The 22,438-nt window shown below is 44.6% G+C and overlaps 1 protein-coding gene across 1 annotated transcript in view; it reads right to left on the bottom strand.

Moving 5' to 3' along the window:
- ppat (phosphoribosyl pyrophosphate amidotransferase) overlaps positions 1-22,438 on the bottom strand; it is an 81,606-nt gene that overhangs the window by 38,852 nt on the left and 20,316 nt on the right. The window contains exons 2-4 of the mRNA XM_070869883.1: positions 16,869-16,935; positions 2,940-3,146; positions 2,271-2,383 (exon numbers count right to left, since the gene is read on the bottom strand). Of these exons, the coding sequence (XP_070725984.1) occupies positions 2,271-2,383; positions 2,940-3,146; positions 16,869-16,935 (387 nt within the window). The remainder of the gene's footprint in view (positions 1-2,270; positions 2,384-2,939; positions 3,147-16,868; positions 16,936-22,438) is intronic.

The following is a 22,438-nucleotide window of genomic DNA, read 5'->3' as shown; positions in this document are numbered from 1 at the left end:
CACAGGCTCTCGCGAAATTGGGCAGGAGTTAGCAGAGGCGTGAATGCAGTCGCACAGCATCCCCGCTGGTAGCGCCCCAGGCCACTGCGCTTCCACTGGGCCGCAAATCGATCGTGGGGCAAAAGTTAAAGGGGAAGTGCGTTGCACCGCAATCTTTTTTTTAAACCCACTTACCGGTCGGGTCATTGTCCGATGCTTTCACAGGGTCTGGGCCGCGATTGTGCAGCCTGGCACTCCATTTCGGTGCCGGGCTGTGGCGACGGTACCCAGCATCCCTGGTGGCCCAGTGGAGGCCATCAAAGGGCTTGCAGAGCTCACAGCGCCCTCCCCTTTAACGAAAGGAAGTGGAGCGCGCGACATTGCGCACCACTTCCTGTGAGGGGCAGTAACCATAATTTTGCTTCCGGGGCGGGACTTCTGCGCCGGGCACAGAATGTCTGGCCCCGGAGAGGTTGCCACTCCCAACCGGGGCGATAGCCAATTTCGCCCCCAAGTGTCTAGGGCAAATGTCGCATGAGGATGGTATCAAATTCATGGCACACATATATTTTGAAATCTATTAGAATGCTATATTCAAACCTTTAACTGTGATTTGCCTAAACGAAACAACATTTATTAAGGAGCTTTTTACATTAGGCCCATATAGCAGTGCCTGGTCTCCAGTCGTCCTGGACCCCCTTGCCACTGGACCAAGACCTCGCTCAGCTAAGCCCGTGTGGGAGCCGGCGTGCAACGATCACCCCACGTTAAAAGAAATCACGCACAGGCATCTTCCATCCTCTAACATGAAGTTCAGGACCTGGAATGTCAGGACCCTCATGGACAACCCCAACCCCCTATCTTGGGAGCTTCCTATCAACAAGAGCAGGCATTGATAATGAGATCCAACACCACCTCCAGTGCGCCAGTGCAGCCTTCGGCTGCCTGAGGAAAAGAGTGTTTGAAGATCAGTCCCTCAAAACTTTCACCAAGCTCATGGTCCACAGGGCCGTAGTAATACCCGCCCTCCTTTATGGCTCAGAGGCGTGGACCATATACAGTAGACACCTCAAGTCGCTGGAGAAATACCACCAGCGATGTCTCCGCAAGATCCTGCAAAGCCCCTGGGAGGACAGACGCACAAACATTAGCGTCCTCATCCAGGCCAACATCCCCAGCATTGAAGCACTGACCACACTTGATCAGCTCCGCTGGGCAGGCCACATAATTCGCATGCCAGACACGAGACTCCAAAAGCAAGCTCTACTCGGAACTCATCCACGGCAAAAGAGCCAAAGGCGTGCAGAGGAAACGTTACAAGGACGCCCTCAAAGCCTCCCTGATAAAGTGCGACATCCCCACTGACACCTGGGAGTCCTTGGCCATAGACCGCCCTAAGTGGAGGAAGTGCATTCAGGAGGGCGCTGAGCTCCTAGAGTATCGTCGCCGAGATCATGCAGAAATCAAGCGCAGCCAGCGGAAGGAGCATGCGGCAAACCAGACTTCCTGCCCACCCTTTCCCTCAACGACTATTTGTCCCACCTGTGACAGAGACTGTGGTTCTCGTATTAGACTGTACAGCCACCTAAGAACTCATGCTAAGAGTGGAAGCAAGTCTTCCTCGATTCCAAGGAACTGCCTATGATGATGCTGATGATGATGACGACGAGATTCAAAAATCTAAGCTTGTTAGCTCCCCACAAGTATACTGCAATAATACCTTCATAATAAATATCCTAATGACCCAACATGTTAATTTGTTGCCTATACCAGCTCAATGTTTTCATCTGTACTCATAAAATATCTGCTCATGGATGTTTAGAAAAATGCTGGAAAAATATCATAACAGCATTTGAAAAATAGACCAAGTTGCATGAATTCCATGTTTGGACGATGAGAGTCATATGTATATGGATGATGAACAAATGAAAATTAATATAAAATTTACTTTTATATTAAAAAAATTAAGTGTTTACAAATTATGTGAATATGTAGGCTAGACGTTTATTCTATAGCATATATAGAAAACTAGGAGTTAATTGAGGAAGAAAGAGAACAAGTTCAATTATAAAATTGGTTTACTCTAAGATTGCATTTACACTACATGTAATGACAGTGTGAAGGAGTTTTTTCCTGATTGCAGGGAATCTCATTCTCCCTTGTTCCAGTGTCAGACCAGGCCCTGAATCCGATTATACTTCAACTTGAAGAGAGTCTGCTCTGTCATACTTAAGAGCTGCAGTGCTCTCCCATAGTGGAGCTGGAAGTTTCAGAAAAATAGTTTTCCATACCTGGCCACCCAGTCAGGTATATCAGCTTCCTCCTTTGGTGGAGTTAAAGCCAGAAGCTGTATGATAAGTTCACTGTCAGAACTGGTTGATAAGCCAACTCCATGTCGTAGTACCTATATAAATGGAAGTTATTTTATTCAACTTGAAAAATACACAGGTGTCACACCTAACTTAACTGTACAAATTTAATTCATCATTCGGTATCAAACTTCAAAATTGTTCTGGCTTATATGGGAAAAAGCATATAAATATTTGACATAGCACTAAAACATATCTACTTAAAAGGCATATTAAAGCAGCATTTTCATCAGAAGACCAAGATTGTACCAAAGGAAACGGGGTCACAGGTGGGTTGGAACAGGAAGTGCTTCGAACAGGTGCCCCTTTTTTAGGCCTATTCAGCCCTTGCTTTTTGCGCAAGAGGGGTTGCTGACCAAAGTCTTGTTCAGCCACATGAAGCATGTACTCGGTTGTGGTGGATTTATGACCAACACGAGATTTGATTAGCATGTTTATCAGAAAACTGAACCTTGGATCTGATCTCCCTAATCTTTCGTCCTGTTAGGATATAACATTTATTGAGGGCAAATAAACGGTTCAAAATATAATACTTTCTTATAGCATTAACTCATTAAATGTAACAAGACTTGTAGCAATGCCATACTGTACCTTCATTTTTAATTTTTTTGCATTGACTAATTCTCCATTGTGAGCTACAGCGATCTTCCCATGAAGAGTTTCGACTACAAATGGCTGACAATTCTGCAATTCAGAAATACCCGATGTAGAATATCGCGTGTGTCCTATTCCCAGGTTTCCATTGCGAAGCTTTTGTATTTGTTCTTCCCGAAAAGTATTATTTACAAGGCCCATTCCCTATAAAAAGAAATAAATTTTTATATAAAATTCGACTCATAATCTGCATAACTTAAGTTAAAAATTAAAAGCATAGTTTTGAAAGGAAACGAAAGAACTCATTGCTTTTAGTTAAAATAAATAACTTCTCGAACTACTTTTGCAGACCATAGATCAAACTAAAAAGTAACTTGTTAAATTTATTGCACATTTACTACAAAGTTGCATTTCTACTCCCAAAAGTACCATTCCAGGTCTTGAAAATATCAAGGGGTAAAAATTCACCTCCGCCCGAAACGGGGTGCACCTTCCATTTTTTAAAGGTTTTCTCCACCGCATGGGTTGCAGCGGAGTTGCCATCGATATTTGGCACTTGGAGGTTCTTTTGCTCGGGGTGGATGTAGTTGCTGCTGAGGGGCGGAAGTCCCCTTGCAGCGGATTGACCGCCCCGATCATCAGCACCTTGCTAATGACGTAAGCGCGCTAACGCGTCACCACGTCTCTCCCCTTAAAGGGGAGAGCTGCTGCGAGCTCTGCATATTTTTAAGTTAGGTCCACTGGGTCGCCAGGAAGGGTTTCGGCCGGGCCAGCGGCTTGGCACCCAAGAGGGGGTGCCAGGCTGCCAAGGCCGAACTTGGGGACATAATTGTTGGGCCGAACTCGCAGTCGGCCAACAATAAAAAATAAAATGGCATTGCTGGCAGCGACACCATCCCTTTAAGGGTGGCCGCGCCACCAACCAACGAGTGCACCAACACAAAAAGCTGTTGCAGACACCGGCCGGCGCTGGTGTTGCTCCCGCTGACCAATTCTGCAAAAGGGATATTTCCCGCGGGGCAATTTCAGGAAGCAGTCGCCGCTGGTCAGTAAGGGGTCGGCGCGTGCACACCGCAGCAGGAAAACGGGCGCAGAGGTCCCCTACACTGTTCTGACCCTGATGAAGGGCAATTTGCAAAATGGCGGCACTCCACGGAGAGTTGGCAGCCATTGTTTGCGAGCCCATGGCCGCTGCTTTCAGAAGGGGCAATTTCGGCTCTCATAAGTCCATAGTCTGAGACTTGTTTTATTTGGGCTGTACTTTTTTTTTTAAAAAGTGAAAAACAAACAATAAATAGTATTGCTACAATCTTCTCTTTTAACACTAGGAGCTGTGACCACCTCATAGGATGTTCTTTGGGGAAATATCAAGAATTAAGTTGTACATCATCATCGGCAGTCCCTCAGAATCGAGGAAGACTTGCTTCCACTCTAAAGGTGAGTTCTTTGGTGGCTGAACAGTCCAACACGAGAGCCACAGACTCTGTCACAGGTGGGACAGATAGTCGATGAGGGAAGGGGTGGGTGGGACTGGTTTGCCGCATGCTCGTTTCGCTGCCTGCATTTGATTTCTGCATGCTCTCGGCGATGAGACTCGAAGTGCTCAGCGCCCTCCCAGATGCACTTCCTCCACTTAGGACAGTCTTTGGCCAGGAACTCCCAGGTGTCAGTGGGAATGTTGCACTTTATCAGGGAGGCTTTGAGGGTGACCTTGTAATGTTTCCTCTGCCCACCTTTGGCTCATTTGCCGTGAAGGAGTCCTAAGTAGAGCACTTGCTTTGGGAGTCTCGTGTCTGGCATGCGAACAATGTGACCTGCCCAGCGGAGCTGATCAAGTGTGGTCAGTGCTTCAATGCTGGCCTGGACGAGGACGCTAATGTTGGTGCGCCTGTCCTCCCAGGGGATTTGTAAGATATTGCGGAGACATCGTTGGTGGTATTTCTCCAGCGATTTGAGGTGTCTACTGTACATGGTCCATGTCTCTGAGCCATACAGGAAGGAGAGTATTACTACAGCCCCGTAGACCATGAGCTTAGTGGCAATTTTGAGGGCCTGGTCTTCTAACACTTTTTTCCTCAGGCAGCCGAAGGCTGCACTGGCGGCGGTGCTGGATCTCGTCATCAATGCCTGCTCTTGTTGATAGGAGGCTCCCGAGATATGGGAAGTGGTCCACGTTGTCCAGGGCCGCGCTGTGGATCTTGATGACTGTGAGGCAGTGCTGTGCGGCGAGGACAGGCTGGTGGAGGACCTTTAACTTATGGATGATTAGTGTAAGGCCCATGCTTTCATATGCCTCAATAAATACATCGACTATGTCCTGGAGTTCAGCCTCTGTATGTGCGCAGACACAGGCGTCAGCCGCATACTGTAGCTCGACGACAGAGGTTGGGGTAGTCTTGATCCTGGCCTGGAGACGGCGAAGGTTGAACAGGTTCCCACTGGTTCTGTAGTTTGGTTCCACTCCAGCGGGGAACTTGTTGACTGTGAGGTGGAGCATGGCGGCGAGGAAGTTTGAGAAAAGGGTTGGGGCGATGACGCAGCCCTGTTTGACCCCGGTTCGGACGTGGATTGGGTCTGTGATGGATTTGTTGGTAAGAATCACAGCCTGCATGTCATCGTAGAGCAGGCGGAGGATGGTGCCGAACTTTTGGGCAATCCGAAACGGAGGAGGACTCTCAATAGACCCTCACGTTTGACAATCTTAAAAGCCTTTTGTCAGATCGAAGAAGGCCATGTATAAGGGCTGGTCCTGTTCCCTGCATTTTTCCTGCCGCTGTCGCGCTGCAAAATCATGTCCATTGTGCCCCATAAGGGACAAAATCCGCACTGTGACTCCGGGAGGAGCTCCTCAGCCACAGGGTGAAGACGGTTGAGGAGGACTCTAGCAACAACTTTCCCTGTGGCTGATCGGAGAGAGATTCCTCTGTAGTTGCCGCAGTCGGACTTGTCCCCTTTTTTAAAGATAGTCACGCTCATTGCCTCTCTGAGATCTCCTGGCATGCTCTCCTCCCTTCAGATGAGAGAGATGAGGTCATGTATTCGCAACAACAGTGCCTCTCCGCCATACTTCAGTGCCTCAGCAGGGATTCCATCCGCACCCATAGCCTTTTGTTTTTAAGCTGTATTATGGCTTTTTCTAACTCATGCAGTGTTGGGGTCTTACTGAGATGGTGGCGGGTAACATGCTGCGGGGTGGAGTCGAGAATACTCGAGTCAAAGGCAGATTCTCGATTGAGGAGATCTTCGAAGTGCACCTTCCAGCAGGCCCTGGCTGCCTCGGTGTCCTTGAGTGTTTCCCAGTACTTAGCCAGCAGTGGGGTGGGGCCTTGGATGCTTGGGCCGTAGGTGGCCTTGACGGCAGTGAAGAATCCTCGCACATCATGGCCTTCAGCCAGCTGCTGAATCTCCTGTGCTTTCTCCATTCACCTTTAGGTCCCGGGTTTTTTGTTGGACCTCAGCCTTGAGCTGTCTGTAATGCTGCTTTGCTGCTCCAGAGTTGTGTTGTTGTTTAAGGCTCAGAAATGCCCTGCACTTGCGATCTATTAGCTCTTGGATCTCCTGATCATTCTCATCAAACCAGTCCTGGTGTTTCCTGGTTGAGTGACCGAACGTTTCTTTGCAGGCACTTGTTATGGAGGCCTGGAGGGCCGACTGCGCTGTGGGCATTCGGCGCCTCAGGGTCTTCAAGGCACGCCAGGTTAGTTGTGAGGTGCTGACTATATAGGGCTCTCTTAGCTGCGTGCTTAAGTGTCCTGGCATTGACTTTTTTGCGGCACTGCCTCTGCTGCCCCCTCCGCTTTGGGGCTATGTTGATGTCAATGATGGATCGGATTAGACGGTACGTCCAGCAGTCGTCAGTTCCTGTCATGGCGTGGGTGATGCACACATCCTTGCGATCCCTGGCTCGGTCAATGACATAGTCGAGCAGGTGCCAGAGTTTGGAGCGAGGGTGTTGCCACAATGCCGTGTGTTTGTCCCTCCGGCGGAAGAAGGTGTTGGTGATGACAAGTTCATACTCTAGACATTTTGTCAAGAGTAAGGTACCGCTGGAGTTGGCTTTTCCTATCCCCTCTCTGCCAATCACGCCACCCCAGAGATCTGTGTCCTTGCCGACCCTGGCGTTGAAGTCACCGAGGAGGATCACTGTCGCCTGCGAGGACGCAGGACAGGGATTTTGAGAGGTTGGAGTAAAAACCCTCTTTGGCCTCAACTGTTGCATCGAGTGTTGGGGCGTATGCACTAATGATGTGGCGCACTGGTTCCGGGATAAGGTGAGTCGAAGAGTCATGAGGCGTTCGTTAGCCCCGCAGGGGGTGTCTCTGAGGCGGTCGACCAGCTCGTTTTTGTTGGCGAAGCCGCCTCCACCTCTGGTTTCCCTTTCCAGAAGGTGTAACCGCCACCATGTGCCTTGAGCTGGCCTTCTCCTGCCCGCCGGGTCTCACTTAGGGAGGCGATGTCAATATCAAAGCGTCTAAGTTCCCAGGCAACTATGGCGGTGCGGTGTTCCAGCCTGTCGCTATTGGAGTTGTCCTTGAAGGTCCTGACGTTCCAGGTCCCAAACGTCATGTTAGAGGAGTGAAAGATGTCTTTGCATGAGTTCTTTTAACGTGGGATGGTCATTGCACGCCGGCTACCACACGGACTTAGCTGAGCACGGTCTTGACCCAGTGGCAAGGGGTCCAAGACGACTGGAGACCAGGCACTGCTATATAGGCCTAGTTGCGTACGGCGAGAGGTTGACCGCAGGCTCAGCGCTGGGTAGCGCCCTTGATGGTAGGTGGTCCGTGGCTTGGTTGGGGGCAGGCATTGAGAGGGTCAGTGGGCCACTGGGGTTCAGGGTGGGAGGGCAGGTCACAGCCATGGTACTCACCACTTGTTGGAGGAGGAGAAGAGGCCAGGTCACCAATGGGGAAAGAGAGCTCCAGTCATCACTAAAGGAGGAGGGGAGGCCAGTCTCCGTTGAGGAGGAGGTCGCCTTTCGCCAAAGGAGGTCCAGCCGTCGTCGAAGAGGCCCAGACTCCGTCGTGGAGGAGAGGCCTATCTGCCGTTGCTAGAGGTATTCCAATCGCCGCTGGAGGGGTGTGGGGGGTGGGGTGGAGGCCTGATAGCCAGGTCCAGGTCGCCGCTTCTGGAGGTCCAGTCACCGTTGCTGGATGTCGTTCAGTCACCGCAGGAGGCCCAGTCACCATTGCTGATGGGTGATGTGATGGGAAGCCTGAGGTAGGCACGAATGGCCCGAACTCGTGGGACTCGCAGAGATGGGACGAGGGTAAGGGTTTACATGTTTAGAACCCCCTATTAGGGTCTATTAGGCTAAGGGAAGTTTAGACAGCAGGAGGGGGGAGGTTGGGGGTGGTAAGTTGCCGATAGCAGACGGTGAGAATTGTTTAATAGGGGAGCTGTCTACTATTACCATTACCATGTCTGACGCATCAATGTTCATATTTTATATATCCTCTGAAAGTGCTCCCGTTGACAAAACACAATACTATAACAAAATCAGAATTTAGGTCCTGGGTGAACATAGCCTATTTTTTGTTTTGAGGACACAGTAAGTCATTACAGTTTTAAAACCAATGAGGCATAGCACAAAGTCTGTATTGGAGTATCCTTATCTTGTCTTTTGAAATTACAGCCTCAAGGCTTAAAACATTTGTTTAGATCCAGCACCAAGCTCCAAAGAACAGTTGCACAAGTCTCTGACCTGCAACATTTGCCTATAACTTGTTTATTAGAATGGTATAAACATAGTAGTAATAGAAACATAGAAAATAGGTGCAGGAGTAGGCCATTTGACCCTTCGAGCTTGCACCACCATTCAATATGATCATGGAACTTTAATACCCTATTCCTGCTTTCTCTCCAGACCCCTTGATCCCTTTAGCTGTAAGGGCCACATCTAATTCCCTTTTGAATATATTTAACGAACTGGCCTCAACAACTCTCTGCGGTAGAGAATTCCACAGCTTAGCAACTCTCTGAGTGAAGAAGTTTCTCCTCATCTCGGTCCTAAATGGCTTACCCCTTATCCTTAGACTGTGACCCCTGGTTCTGGACTTCCTCAACATCGGGAACATTCTTCCTGCATCTAACCTGTTCAATCCCGTCACAATGTAATGTTTCTCTGAGATCCTCTCTCATTCTTCTAAATTCCAGTGAATATAAGCCTAGCCGGTCCAGTCTTTCTTCATATGTCAGTCCTGCCATCCCAGGAATCAGTCTGGTGAACCTTCGCTGCACACCCTCAATAGCAAGAATGTCCTTCCTCAGATTAGGAGACTAAAACTGTACACAATATTCAAGGTGTGGCCTCACCAAGGCCCTGTACTACTGCAGTAAGACCTCCCTGCTCCTATACTCAAATCCTCTCGCTATGAAGGCCAACATGCCATTTACCTTCTTCACCGCCTGCTGCACCTGCATGCCAACTTTCAATCTTTCAATGACTGATTTACCATGACACCCAGGTCTCATTGCACCTCCCCTTTTCCTAATCTATCACCATTCAGATAATATTCTGCCTTTCTGCTTTTACCACCAAAGTGGATAACCTCACATTTATCTACATTATACTGCATCTGCCATGCATTTGCCCACTCACCTAACCTGTCCAAGTCACCCTGCAGCCCCTTAGAATCCTCCTCACAGCTCACACTGCCACCCAGCTTAGAGTCATCTGCAAACTTGGAGATATTACATTCAATTCCTTTGTCCAAATCATTAATGTATATTGTAAATAGCTGGGGTCCCAGCACTAAACCTTGTCGTACCCCACTAGTTACTGTCTGTCATTCTGAAAAGGCAGTAACTAGTGCAAAGAGCATTCCTACTCTTTGCTTCCTGACTGCCAACCAGTTCTTTATCCACGTCAATACATTACCCCCAATACCATGTGCTTTAATTTTGCACACTAATCCCTTGCGTGAGACCTTGTCAAAAGCCTTTTGAAAGTCCAAATACACCACATCCACTGGTTCTCCCTTGTTCACTCTACTAGTTACATCCTCAAAAAATTCTAGACGATTTGTCAAGCATAATTTCCCTTTCATAAATCCTTGCTAACTTGGTCCGATCCTGTCACTGCTTTCCAAATGCGCTGCTATTACATCTTTAATAACTGATTCCAACATTTTCCCCACTACCGATGTCAGGCTAACCGGTCTATAATTCCCCGCTTTCTCTCTCCCTCCTTTTTTAAAAAGTGGGGTTACATTAGCTACCCTCCAATTCATAGGAACTGATCCAGAATCTATAGAATGTTGGAAAATGACCACCAATGCATCCACTATTTCTAGGGCCACTTCCTTACATACTCTGGGATGCAGACTATCAGGCCCCTGAGATTTATCGGCCTTCAATCCCATCAATTTCCAGAACACAATTTCCTGACTAATAAGGATTTTCTTCACTTCCTCCTTCTCATTCGACCCTCGGTCCCCTAGTATTTCCGGAAGGTTATTTGTGTCTTCCTTAGTGAAGACAGAACCAAAGTATTTGTTCAATTGGTCTGCCATTTCTTTGTTCCCCATTATAAATTCACCTGACTCTGACTGCAAAGGATCTACATTAGTCTTCACTAATCTTTTTCTCTTCACCTATCTATAGAAGCTTTTGCAGTCAGTTTTTATGTTCCCTGCAAGCTTCCTCTCATACTCTATTTTCCCCCTCCTAATTAAATCCTTTGTCCTCCTCTGCTGAATTCTAAATTTCTCCCAGTCCTCAGGTTTGCTGCTTTTTCTGGCCAATTTATATGCATCTTCCTTAGATTTAACACTATTCCTAATTTCCCTTGTTAGCCACGGTTGAGCCACCTTCCCTGTTTTATTTTTACGCCAGATAGGGATGTACAATTGTTGAAGTTCATCCATGTGACCCTTAAATGTCTGCCATTGGCTATCCACTGTCAACCCTTTGAGTATCATTCGCCAGTCTATGCTAGCCAATTCACGTCTGATACCATCGAAGTTACCGTTCTTTAACTTCAGGACCCTAGTCTCTGAATTAACTGTGTCACTCTCCATCTTAATGAAGTGTGAAAATCAACACAAATCTGAAAGATATGGAGCTGCCACAAAATTACAATTAAGTCTTCTCAGTATTTGCAATATAAAATGGAAAATTCATTGAATTTGATTTGAAGTAATCACTTTTCACCTGTAACTCAGATTAGGAGATTATGTGATTTAAAAGTATAACAGTGATCGGTTTGATTAACAGAATCTCTGAACAATATTACTATAAATAGTTATGTAGCTTCCTCAGCTGTCTTTAAGAAATATTTGCTGTATTTTATTTTGAATAGTCGAGCAATCATTCCGCTTTATATTTATTTTCAACAACAACTTGCATTTATATAGAATCATAGAAGTTTATGGCACAGCAGGAGGCCATTAGGGCTATCGTGTCTGTGCCGGCCGAAAAAGAGCTAGCCAGCCTAATCCCACCTTCCAGCTCATTGTCCGTAGCCTTGTAGTCTATGGCACTTAAAAGTGCATAGCAAAGTCTTTTTTAAATGCGACGAAGGTTTCGGCCTCTGCCACCCTTTCAGATAGTGAGTTTCATACCTCTACCACCCTCTGGGTGAAAATATTTCTCCTCAACTCCCCTCTAATCCTTCTACCAATTACGTTAACTCTATGGCCCTTGGTTATTAACCTCTCTACTGAGGGAAATGAGTTCTTCCTATCCACTTTATTTAGGCCCCTCACAGTTTTATACATCTCAATTAAATCTCCGTTCAGCATTCCTCTGTTCCAAAGAAAACCCCAGCCTACCATATCCTCACAGCTAAAATTCTCCAGTCCCGACAACATTCTCGTAAATCTCATTTGTACCCTCGCTAGTGCAATGACATATTTTCTGTAATATGGTGACCAGAACTGTATGCAGTACGCTAGCTGGGACCTAATTAGTGTTTTATACAGTTCAAGCATAACCTTCCTGCTCTTATATTCTATGGATCAGTTAATAAAGGCAAGCATCCCATATGCCATCTTAACCACCTTATCTACCTTCCTGCTTTCAGGGGTCTGTGGACATGCACTCCAAGTTCGCTCTGTTCCTCTACACTTCTCAGTGTCCTACCATTTATTGTGTATTCCCTTGCCTTTTTAGCCCTCTTTTTGCTCATTATATATTTATAAAATATGTTTGAGTTTTCCTTGATTTTACTTGCCAATAATTTTTTTATGACCTCTCTTTTCTTTCCTAATTTCCTTTGTAATTACACCCCTGTATTTTCTGTACTCCTCTAGGCTTTCTGCAGCATTGAAGCTCTCAGTATCTGACAAAAGCGTCTCTTTTTTTCCTTATCCTATCTTCTATACTGCTTGACATCCAGGGGGCTCTATATTTGGGAGTTCCACCCTTTTTCTTTGTGGGAACATATTTGTTCTGAAGCCTCACTATCTTCTCCTTGAATGCCTCCCACTGATTTACCTTCCAGTAGCTTTTTCCCAGTCCACTTTTTCTAAATCGCAACTCAGCTTAGTAAAATTGGCCTTTCACCAATCGAGAACTTTTACTCCTGATCTATCTTTGTCCTTTTCCATAACTATGCTAAATCCAACTGAAATATGGGCCCCAAGTTTCCACACGATAAAAAACGGGCGCCCCTCCGAGCTGGGCGCTCATTTTTCAAGCCGAAAAAAAAACGCGCGATTCTGGAGTGCCCTGCAGCTCCATGTCTGCTTGGCGCGGTGCCCAGGGGGGCGGAGCCTACCACTCGCGCCGATTTTGTAAGTGGGAGGGGGCGGGTACCATTTAAATTAGTTTTTTTCCTGCCAGCAACCCTGCGCGTGCGCGTTGGAGCGTTCGCGCACGCGCAGTGTGAAGAAAACATTGGCACTCGGCCATTTTTGTAGTTCTTTGTAGCTGTTTAATTTTTGAACATTTTTTAATAAAAGCACATTGCCATCAGCACTGAGGCTTCTTGCAGCAGTGAGAAGGCTGCAGGAAGCCTCAGAAAGTTGAGGCAGTCGGTTCCCGACGGCCTCCCCCCCCCGCCATGGGAATGGCTGCTGAACTTGTGAGGCTTCCTGCAGCCTTCTCACGATCTCCTTCCCCCCCCCCGCCCGCCGTCTGGAACGGCTTCCTCCCCCCCCCGCTGCGTTCGGTCGGTCGGTCGGGCCCGCACTCCCTCCCTTCCCCCCCCCCGCCCGCCGTCGGGAACGGCTTCCTCTTCCCCTCCCTGCGGGAACGAACGGCTGCCTCTCCTCCTCCCCCCCCCCCCCCCCTGCGGGAACGAACGGCTGCCTCCTCCCCACCCCCCCCTCCCCCGCGGGAACGGCTGCCTCAACTTGTGAGGCTTCCTGCAGCATTATCCCTGGCTGAAGCACTTTCACACAGGTAGGAAGATGGTTTATTTAATCTTTTCTTTGCTTATAAATTTTTATTTAGGTTGGATTTATTTGTATAATATTTGTATAAATATAAATAAGGATTTATTATAGAATTTAATGACTTCCCTTCCCCCCCCACCTCGTTCTGGACGCCTAATTTGTAACCTGCGCCTGATTTTTTAATGTGTAGACAAGGTTTTTTCAGTTCTACAAAAATCTTCACTTGCTCCATTCTAAGTTAGTTTGGAGTACGTTTTCACTGTGGCAACTTTGAAATCAGGCGTCAGTGGCCGGACACGCCCCCTTTTGAAGAGAAAATTCTGTTCCAAAGTGAAACTGTTCTAACTGACTAGAACTGCAGAAAAAAAAATGTGGAGAATTGCGATTTCTAAGATAGTCCGTTCTCCACCAGTTGCTCCTAAAAATCAGGCGCAAATCATGTGGAAACTTGGGCCCATGATCAGTACCACCAATATTCTGCCACTGATATTCATTCCACCTGCCAAGCTTCAGTCCCTAAAATTAAGTCCAGAACTGCCTCCTCTCTTTTGGGCTACTGGCAAAAACAGTTCTGAATGCATTTTAAGAATTCTGCACCCTCAATACCTTTTACACTAATTCTATCACAGTTACTATTAGGGTAGTTGAAATTCCCAACTATTACTGCCCTATTGTTTTTGCACTGCTCAGAAATTTGCCTACATATTTGCTCTTCTACCTCCCTCTGACTATTTGGGGGTCTATAGTAGCAGTCTGATTGCCCCTTTTTTGTTCTTCAGTTCAACCAATATGGCCTCATATGATGATCCTTCCAACATATCATCCCTCCTCAAAGCTGTAATTGTTTCTTTAACCAATATTGTGACCCCCCTCCTTTTTTATCCCCCTCTCTATCTCATCTGAAAACTCTGCAACCAGGAATGTTAAGCTGCCATTCCTGCTCTACTTTAAGCCATGTTTCTGTAATTGCTATATCAAACTTCCATGTGTCTATCAGCTTATCTGCCTTAGTCACTATGGACCCAAGTTTGCACCCAGGGTTAGAATGGCGCACCTCCGTGAGGAGGGGAGCCGACTTTTTAAGAACAGAAACGGCGCCTATTATTTACCTTCATATTCTCCACGCAGCAACACCGATGTAGGGCCCTGCCGTAGCGCAGCAGAATGCATGGGGGGCAGAGCCAGATCCCGGCGCTGAAAACAGTACCAGGACCTCTGCACATGCACGCTAGAGTGTGCGCACATGTGCAGTAGCTCCGCGCCCCCAGATTCTGTGTGCGTCTGCTGCAGGCTGTGTGGGATGGCCCAAAGCACGCCACCCCTAGCCCTGGCCGAATGTGCTCCCCGCCGCGACCTGCGAGGGAACAGACGGCAATGTCCGTCATCGGAGATAGGAGATCCCGGGAACAGAAAGGCAAACAAGAAAGGGAGAAGGAGCTGGCAAAAGTGACCATCAAGAAGGAAGATGACTGAGGCAATCGAGTGTTCCTTGGGACTGTATTGGAGATGTTCGGGGTGGCGGGGGTAGCAGGAAAGCAATGAGATTGGGGGCAAGACGTGAGTAGGATGGGAACTGGGCAGACTCGTATGTTTATCGTTGCCCCCCTCCTCTTCCCCCCGCCCCCCCCATCCCCGCAATCGGTGGCCCACTGCCTTCCCTTCACATAAAGGTAGGACTTCTATTTTTTATTTGTTATTGATTGATTGATTGATTATTACTTTGGTCTTGGTGCTTTAGATGCAGGGTTCCTTCTATTTTTTACTTGTTAATTAATTGCTTATTACTTTTTATGTTTTGTTTAGTGCTTTGTAAGTCTTGGTACTTTCCTTGTATTTTTTATTTGTTATTGAATGCTTATTTTTGTGCTTTGTTTAGTGCTTAGTGCTTTAAATGTACTTATGCTTCTTTAATGTTGTTGTGAAGGTGTTTAGTGCTTGGAAAATCCTCGAACTTCCCCCCCCCCCCGGCCCCATCTCTGGTTACCTGCGCCTGATTTCTAAAGTGTCCGCAAGGTTTTTCTGAGCGTATAAAAGTGGACACATACGCTGGCCTAAGCTAGCTTGGAGTAACTATTGGCTGTCTAAACTTGCTTAAATAGCCAAAACAGGCTTAAGTAGCTGGTAATGCCCCCTTTTGAAAAAAAAACTGAACTAAAAAGAAACTGAACTAACTCACTGAAACTGGAGCAAATTAAATGTGAAGAATTGCGACTTTTAAGATACTCTTTAAAAAAAAACTAGTTGCTCCAAAAAAATAGGAGCAACTCCTGTGGAAACTTGGCCCCAAAACTCCTTGCATTAAAGTATATACCATTAAGCACTGCCGAACTTCTTTATTGTCTTTTTTCCAGCCTTTGTTTTCTCTGCCTTCCAAACTCATACTAATTTTCAGCCTTCCATTTCCAACTTTTCTTCTCTCCCTTCTGAACCTACGCTCAGGTTCCCATCCCCCTGCCAAGCTAGTTTCAACATTCCCCAACAGTACCAGCAAACCTCCCCATGAGAATATTGGTCCCGGCCCTGTTGAGGTGCAACTCATCCAGCTTGTACAGGTCCCACCTCCCCTAGAACCAGTCCCAATGCCTCATGAATATAAAGTCCTCTGTCCTGCACCAACTCTCCAATCACACATTCATCTGCTCTGTCCTCCTATTTCTGTATAGCGCCTTTAATGTTTAAAACAAAAACCACCCCACAGCACTTCGCAGAAGTGTAATCAGACAAAAATGGATACAAACTAAATTAAGAGATATTCGGCAGAGTTTTTAAAAACTACTCAGTTAGCACACGACTTTCACTCCTGGGTGCTGCATTCAAAAGCAGCCAACACCAATGTGATAAAAGCATTTTCAGGATCAAAATGAAACTAGTTTGGACTGTCTGTAAGCAATTCCTAGTGGGTCCATCTCCTCAGCACACAATTATACATTGATATCGTCGCTCAGGCACCATTGTAGTCTACTTCTATCAATGGAAAGTTGGTTTTTGGTTTTAAAAAATTATCTAGTAGTTTGAATTAAATAATTTAAACAGTACAAAAAGTGTTTTGCATAATTTGAATCTGAATTAAGCAATCTCTAATTAAGAGCAGACTATGATGGCTGGCATGGAAATTCACACTGGTGCATAAGGGGATGCTCCTAACATTGGGACTGACTGCAATTGGCTTCACTAATTTTGACCTGGGAGCACTCAACAGATAAGGGTGCAAATTACCAAATCCTCAAAATTTACTGAAACAATAAAAAATATCTTCACACATTATCTTTCCATATACTTGACAAAACATAAATTCTACCAAAATACAATATACTTGACAAAACATAAATTCTATCAAAATACAAAATTATTTTGGAAGAATCAGTTGTCTATCATTAAATCATAACAAAGTCCCTAATCTAGGAAATTCACATTTAAATAAATGTTGTAAAAGTACTGGAAGATGGTAACTCAAATTTTCTGAAAACAAAGATAGAGTAACGTGATAGAGGGAGACAGTACAAAAGAATACTGAACCTGATTGGTTTAGCAATGCCGTAAAGATCAATATATAACATAACACTCTATTACAGAGTAAAATACATACCTTGTGTGTCATATATAAAGGTGGGGAACCTCCATTACTTGTCACAATTCCAGCACTTTCCTGACCTCTGTAAAAAAAAAAAAAAATTCCAGAAGTTTCAACAATAATTACTGATAAGTATATAGTTTAGAAACAACTTACATTGAGATTAATTGTTTTCTCAATGAAAAGAAATTACACCTCAGTTGCTCCATAACTTTTATTAGTAGGGAAGCTCCCTTTCCTATTAGTCTGTTATGCCACTTCAGTAACTTGGATCTGATAATAAAGCAGTGCATAAATAATACACAGGGACGACACTTATTCTGGCAAAGGAAGATCTCGTATCACAGAGACAAAGATATTACTCAAGTGGGATAAATGGCATTCCGTTGATCTCAGATACTAAAGTTCCGTGAAGGACGACTTCCATGTCTATTCACAATAACAGAGCAAAGTTCCACACAAAATGCATGTTTCTAGGTTGTCTCCAAATACCTGTAGTTTGAAATTATGCAAAATAGAACCTCTACAAGATTTCTACCACAGAAAAATAGTTTGCATTTCTCTCATTAGACAATTCTATTACTTGCTTCCGCCAGAAATGTTCTCAGTCTAGTGCTAGATACATTTTAGACCCTTCATCTTACTGTGGATTGTACATTTAGTTTATAAAATAAAAATGTAACATTGTAAAATTTAATTCAGGTTAACTTTAAACACTCAAACCAATGTTACTCCTTATGTGAACTGAAGCTATGCAAACAGGGTGGATAAAGGGGAACCAGTGGATGTAGTGTATTTGGACTTCTAGAAGGCATTTGACAAGGTGTCACATAAAAGGTTACTGCACAAGATAAAAGATCACGGGGTTGGGGGTAATATATTAACATGGATAGAGGATTGGCTAACGGACAGAAAACAGAGAGTAGGAATAAATTCTTGGGTTGGCAATCAGTAAGCAGTGGGGTGCCGCAGGGATCAGTGCAGGGACCCCAACTATTTACAATCTGTATTAACGACTTGGAGGAAGGGACTGAGTGTAATGTAGCCAAGTTTGCCGACGATACAAAGATGAGAGGAAAAGCAATGTGTGAAGAGGACACACAAAATTTGCAAAAGGACATAGACAGGCTAAGTGAGTGGGCAAAAATTTGGCAGATGGAGTATAATGTTGGAAAGTGTGAGGTCATGCACTTTGGCAGAAAAAAAATCAAAGAACGAGTTAGTATTTAAATGGAGAAAGTTTGCAAAGTACCGCAGTACAGCGGGACCTGGGGGTACTTGTGCATGAAACACAAAAGGTTAGTATGCAGATATAGCAAGTGATCAGGAAGGCCAATGGAATCTTGGCCTTTATTGCAAAGGGGATGGAGTATAAAAGCAGGGAAGTCTTGCTGCAGTTGTACAGTGTATTGGTGAGGCCACACCTGGAATATTGTGTACAGTTTTGGTTTCCATATTTACGAAAGGATATACTCGCTTTGGAAGCAGTTCAGAGAAGGTTCACAAGGTTGATTCCAGAGATGAGGGGGTTGACTTATGAGGAAAGGTTGAGTAGGTTGGGCCTCTACTCATTGGAATTCAGAAAAATGAGAGGTGATTTTATCGAAACGTGTAAGATTATGAGGGGGCTTGACAAGGTGGATGCAGAGAGGATGTTTCCGCTGATAGGGGAGACTAGAACTAGAGGGCATAACCTTAGAATAAGGGAACCGCCCATTTAAAACTGAGATGAGGAGAAATTTCTTCTGAGGGTTGTGGATCTGCGGAGCCTCTTATCAACAAAGGCAGACATTGATGCGGAGATTCAACATCGCCTCCAGTGCGCCAGCTCAGCCTTCGGCTGCCTGCGGAAAAGAGTGTTTGAAGACCAGGCCCTCAAATCTACCACCAAACTCATGGTCTACAGGGCTGTAGTAATACCCGCCCTCCTGTATGGGTCTGAGGCATGGACGATGTACAGAAGGCACCTCAAGTCACTGGAGATATATCATCAATGATGTCTCCGCAAGATCCAGCAAATCTCCCAAGAGGACAGGTGCACCAACATCAGTGTCCTCGACCAGGCTAATACCCCCAGTATTGAAGCATTGACCATACTCAATCAGCTTCGCTGGGCAGGCCACATAGTACGCATGCCAGATACGAGACTCCTTAAGCAAATGCTTTATGCGGAGCTCCTTCATGGTAAACGAGCCAAAGGAGGACAGCGGAAAAGTTATAAGGACACCCTCAAAGCCTCCCTGGTAAAGTGCGACATCACCACTGACATCTGGGAGATCCTGGCCGCAGACCGCCCAAGGTGGAGAAAGTCCATCCGGGAGGGTGTTAAGCTCTTTGAGTTTCGATGCAAGGAGCATGAAGAGGCCAGGTGCAGGCAGCCCTACCGACCCCTTCCCCCAACGAATGTCTGTCCCACCTATAACAGGGTTTGTGGCTCCCGTATCAGACTGTTCAGCCATCAAAGAACTCACTTAGGGAGTGGAAGCAAGTCCTCCTCGATTCTGAGGGACTGCCTATGATGATGATGGATATGTGGAATTCACTGCCTCAGAAAGCTGTGGAAGCTGGGACATTGAATAAATTTAAGACAGAAGTAGACAATTTCTTGAATGATAAGGGAATAAAGGGTTATGGAGAGCCGGCAGGGAAGTGGACCTGAGTCCATGATCCGATCAGCCATGATCGTATTAAATGGCAGAGCAGGCTCGAGGGGCCGCATGGCCTTCTCCTGCTCCTATTTCTTATGTTCTTAAAAGAGTTGGCAGTATGGTATGAGGATTCCAAAGGTTGAATTGAAGAAATATGCCCATATGTGCGTAGTGAGACCTGTGTTACTTTAGATGTTGACCTATTGTGTTAATTGCACAATTTAATGATTTTCATTACAAAAGAACCTTACTGAACCTTCGGAGAGAGGTGGGGAGTGGAAAAGAGAGTGCAATATTATATATACACAATCAGTTTTGGGAAGTAGCTAAATGTCAAAGAATACAATTTCTAAACTCCTTTCACAATGTAGCAAACATTAAAGTAGTTATAAATTCCGTAACACAGCATTTTGAGACAGAAGACAAGAGACCCATGATAGATCAGAGCCCACTTAATTTCTATCCTAACTGGTAAGGGAAAAATCTCACTATATCACTTGTAAAAAAAAAACGAACAGTGTTTGTTATTGAGGTGACACAGCATGTTTTCCACGATCAGACAATTTCTTGCATGTCCAATTTTAAATAAAACGTAAGCAAGGAGTGGAGTCATTCATGAAATATAAGTAATCTTCATCAATTTTTTGTTATTTCAGGCAACAAAATTAATCTTTATATCTGGACAAATGTCTATACTGAGGTGGAGAGGGAAAAGAAAGACATTTTTGTTGAAAATATCAATTCCCTGTAACTGAATAATACATAAAGTATATCACTCAGTAAAAAGAGTGCTCTGTGGATGTAACACAATGGACTTTGTAGTACAACCATTGGGATGCTAGATAAAACACATTTATCAGTAAAGAATAAACAGCAATGCTACACAACAGATGTTTCTGGATGACCATCAGACTACCGACTCCCAGGCCAATAACCCCTTGGCCTCAGTAACCTATGATATACCGAAATGAATTTCAAAGCTTCTAGATTGTAGCAAGTTAGCTACAAGAATGAAAAAAAAATGCTGCTGAGCTCAACAAAAATTCAGACCTACCCTAGATTTTACTTCGTGTTGAGTTTATGGAATTAAGCTCATAAATTTACTTTGAAATCTGGCTACTGAATTGTATTCTCATTCCTTTTTAAGAGAAAGCTACACTCTAGTGCTCCTACGCCAAACTAGTGAAATAAGCACAATAGTGAACTCAGCTTATATAATATACTCTAGTATATTCATTCATGGATGACCAAAGAAATTATATTAGCTAGATGTAGCGATCATCTGCTCACACTTGAGATCCAGTTATGGAGAGGTACTTTTCTCACGTCAGATTGTTTACTCTAGATTAATGTTTCAGGTGTCAACACCACTAATTAAGGAACAAAAATAAATCTCCGGTGACTTAAAGCACGAGTAGTCTAGGACCAGAGTATAGTTGCCAGTATTTACTATAGTCCCACTGCAATCTAAACATGACAGTGGTTCACCTATCACTTTAATGCAGTAAATTTACTGAAACAATGCAGCACAGGATTGACCACATACAAATATTACATACTTTTCTGATACTGAAAAACACGCACTTTACAGATATCACATTTGTAATATTTATTTACCACTTTACAAACTTGCTCAAGATGTAAGTAAATGTATTTGTTCTTTTTATCCCCACTTAGTTTTGCTCTACCTCCCACAGTAGATTGAATTGCTTATTTTTCCCTCCTCAAAACCTGTCATTTTTGCTTACTTACGTGACTGAAATCCACCCCCCACCCCCCTTAATTTCCTGCCGTAGATTTGCATTTCTTGGTGTAGCACTAGCCTGAAAGATTTTTCTAGTGTCAAGTACCTGAACGGGTGGTCATTCATCATGGTTTGATTGTTTGACTGACTTCAGATAAACATGAATGCCCACCCTCTGGTCCTGGTGCAAATATCAGTTTTCTTTGGAACAAAAAAAACTCATTGGTCCACACACCATTAGCTCCAAATGTTTATTTAATGCTGAAAATGACATAAGATAAGCATACATAGTCTCTTTACTTGAAGATGATTTTTTTTAAATGCTGAAAAATGTAATCTTTTATCTTTTGATGTTTCATTTCCAACTGCTTATGTCTTGTAAGCAGAACAGATGGCATCTTAGTTTAATGTCTCATCCAAATGATAACATCTCTGATACTGTAGCACTCCCTCAGTAGCTTGCTGCTAGATTATGTCAGCCTAGATTATATGTTGAAATCCTGATGCTTGAACTCAACCACTGGCTCAAAGGTGAGTGTGCCACCATCAAGCCAAGCTGACACTCAAAAGATTTCTAACTCATGCCCCAACATAGTTGTTGGAGAAACTTTCAAACACTTCTAACCTTTGAAGAAAAATAGCAGCCAAAAACAGTGGGAAGAAATTATTTGAAGAATTCAAATAGTTTGTAGAACTTGCTGGTTTATAAATGGCAGCTCTGAAAAAAATTGAGTTACTTGGCTTTTTGATTACTCATTCATCAGTACCTTTTTGCTACTTTTGATTTAGTCAATTTTTCCACATGAATCTTCTGAATTGGGTCAGAAAAGACTCCAAAATGTACCTACAACTACATTAAAAAAAAATAAGCAGTGAATAGGAGTTTTGTATCTGTAAAAAAACCAAGTCCCTACAAGTTTTTTTTAAATGAAGGTTGTGGAATTTAAAAAAATCATAACCATGTAATTACATAAATTACTGCAAAAGAAAGTCGTACTCTCAACTACTGTAACTGCCAATAAGCATATAAAATGTTTGTTCAAAAGATGTTTGTTTATTTAAATTATAATTTCAATGCCCCTCATCCCCAGCACTTGCTTTCCGTGATTAAATTAACCAGCAAACATTTGGATATGTTGGGGGAAATTTTAACCCCCAAGGACAGGTGGGTTGGGAGCAGGTGGGAAGGTAAA

The sequence above is a fragment of the Pristiophorus japonicus genome, chromosome 2 (assembly GCF_044704955.1).
Source record: "Pristiophorus japonicus isolate sPriJap1 chromosome 2, sPriJap1.hap1, whole genome shotgun sequence".
In the NCBI taxonomy this organism is placed as follows: domain Eukaryota; kingdom Metazoa; phylum Chordata; class Chondrichthyes; family Pristiophoridae; genus Pristiophorus; species Pristiophorus japonicus.
Note: the sequence above shows the minus strand (reverse complement) of the source record. Positions and strands in the feature narration are given on the sequence as shown.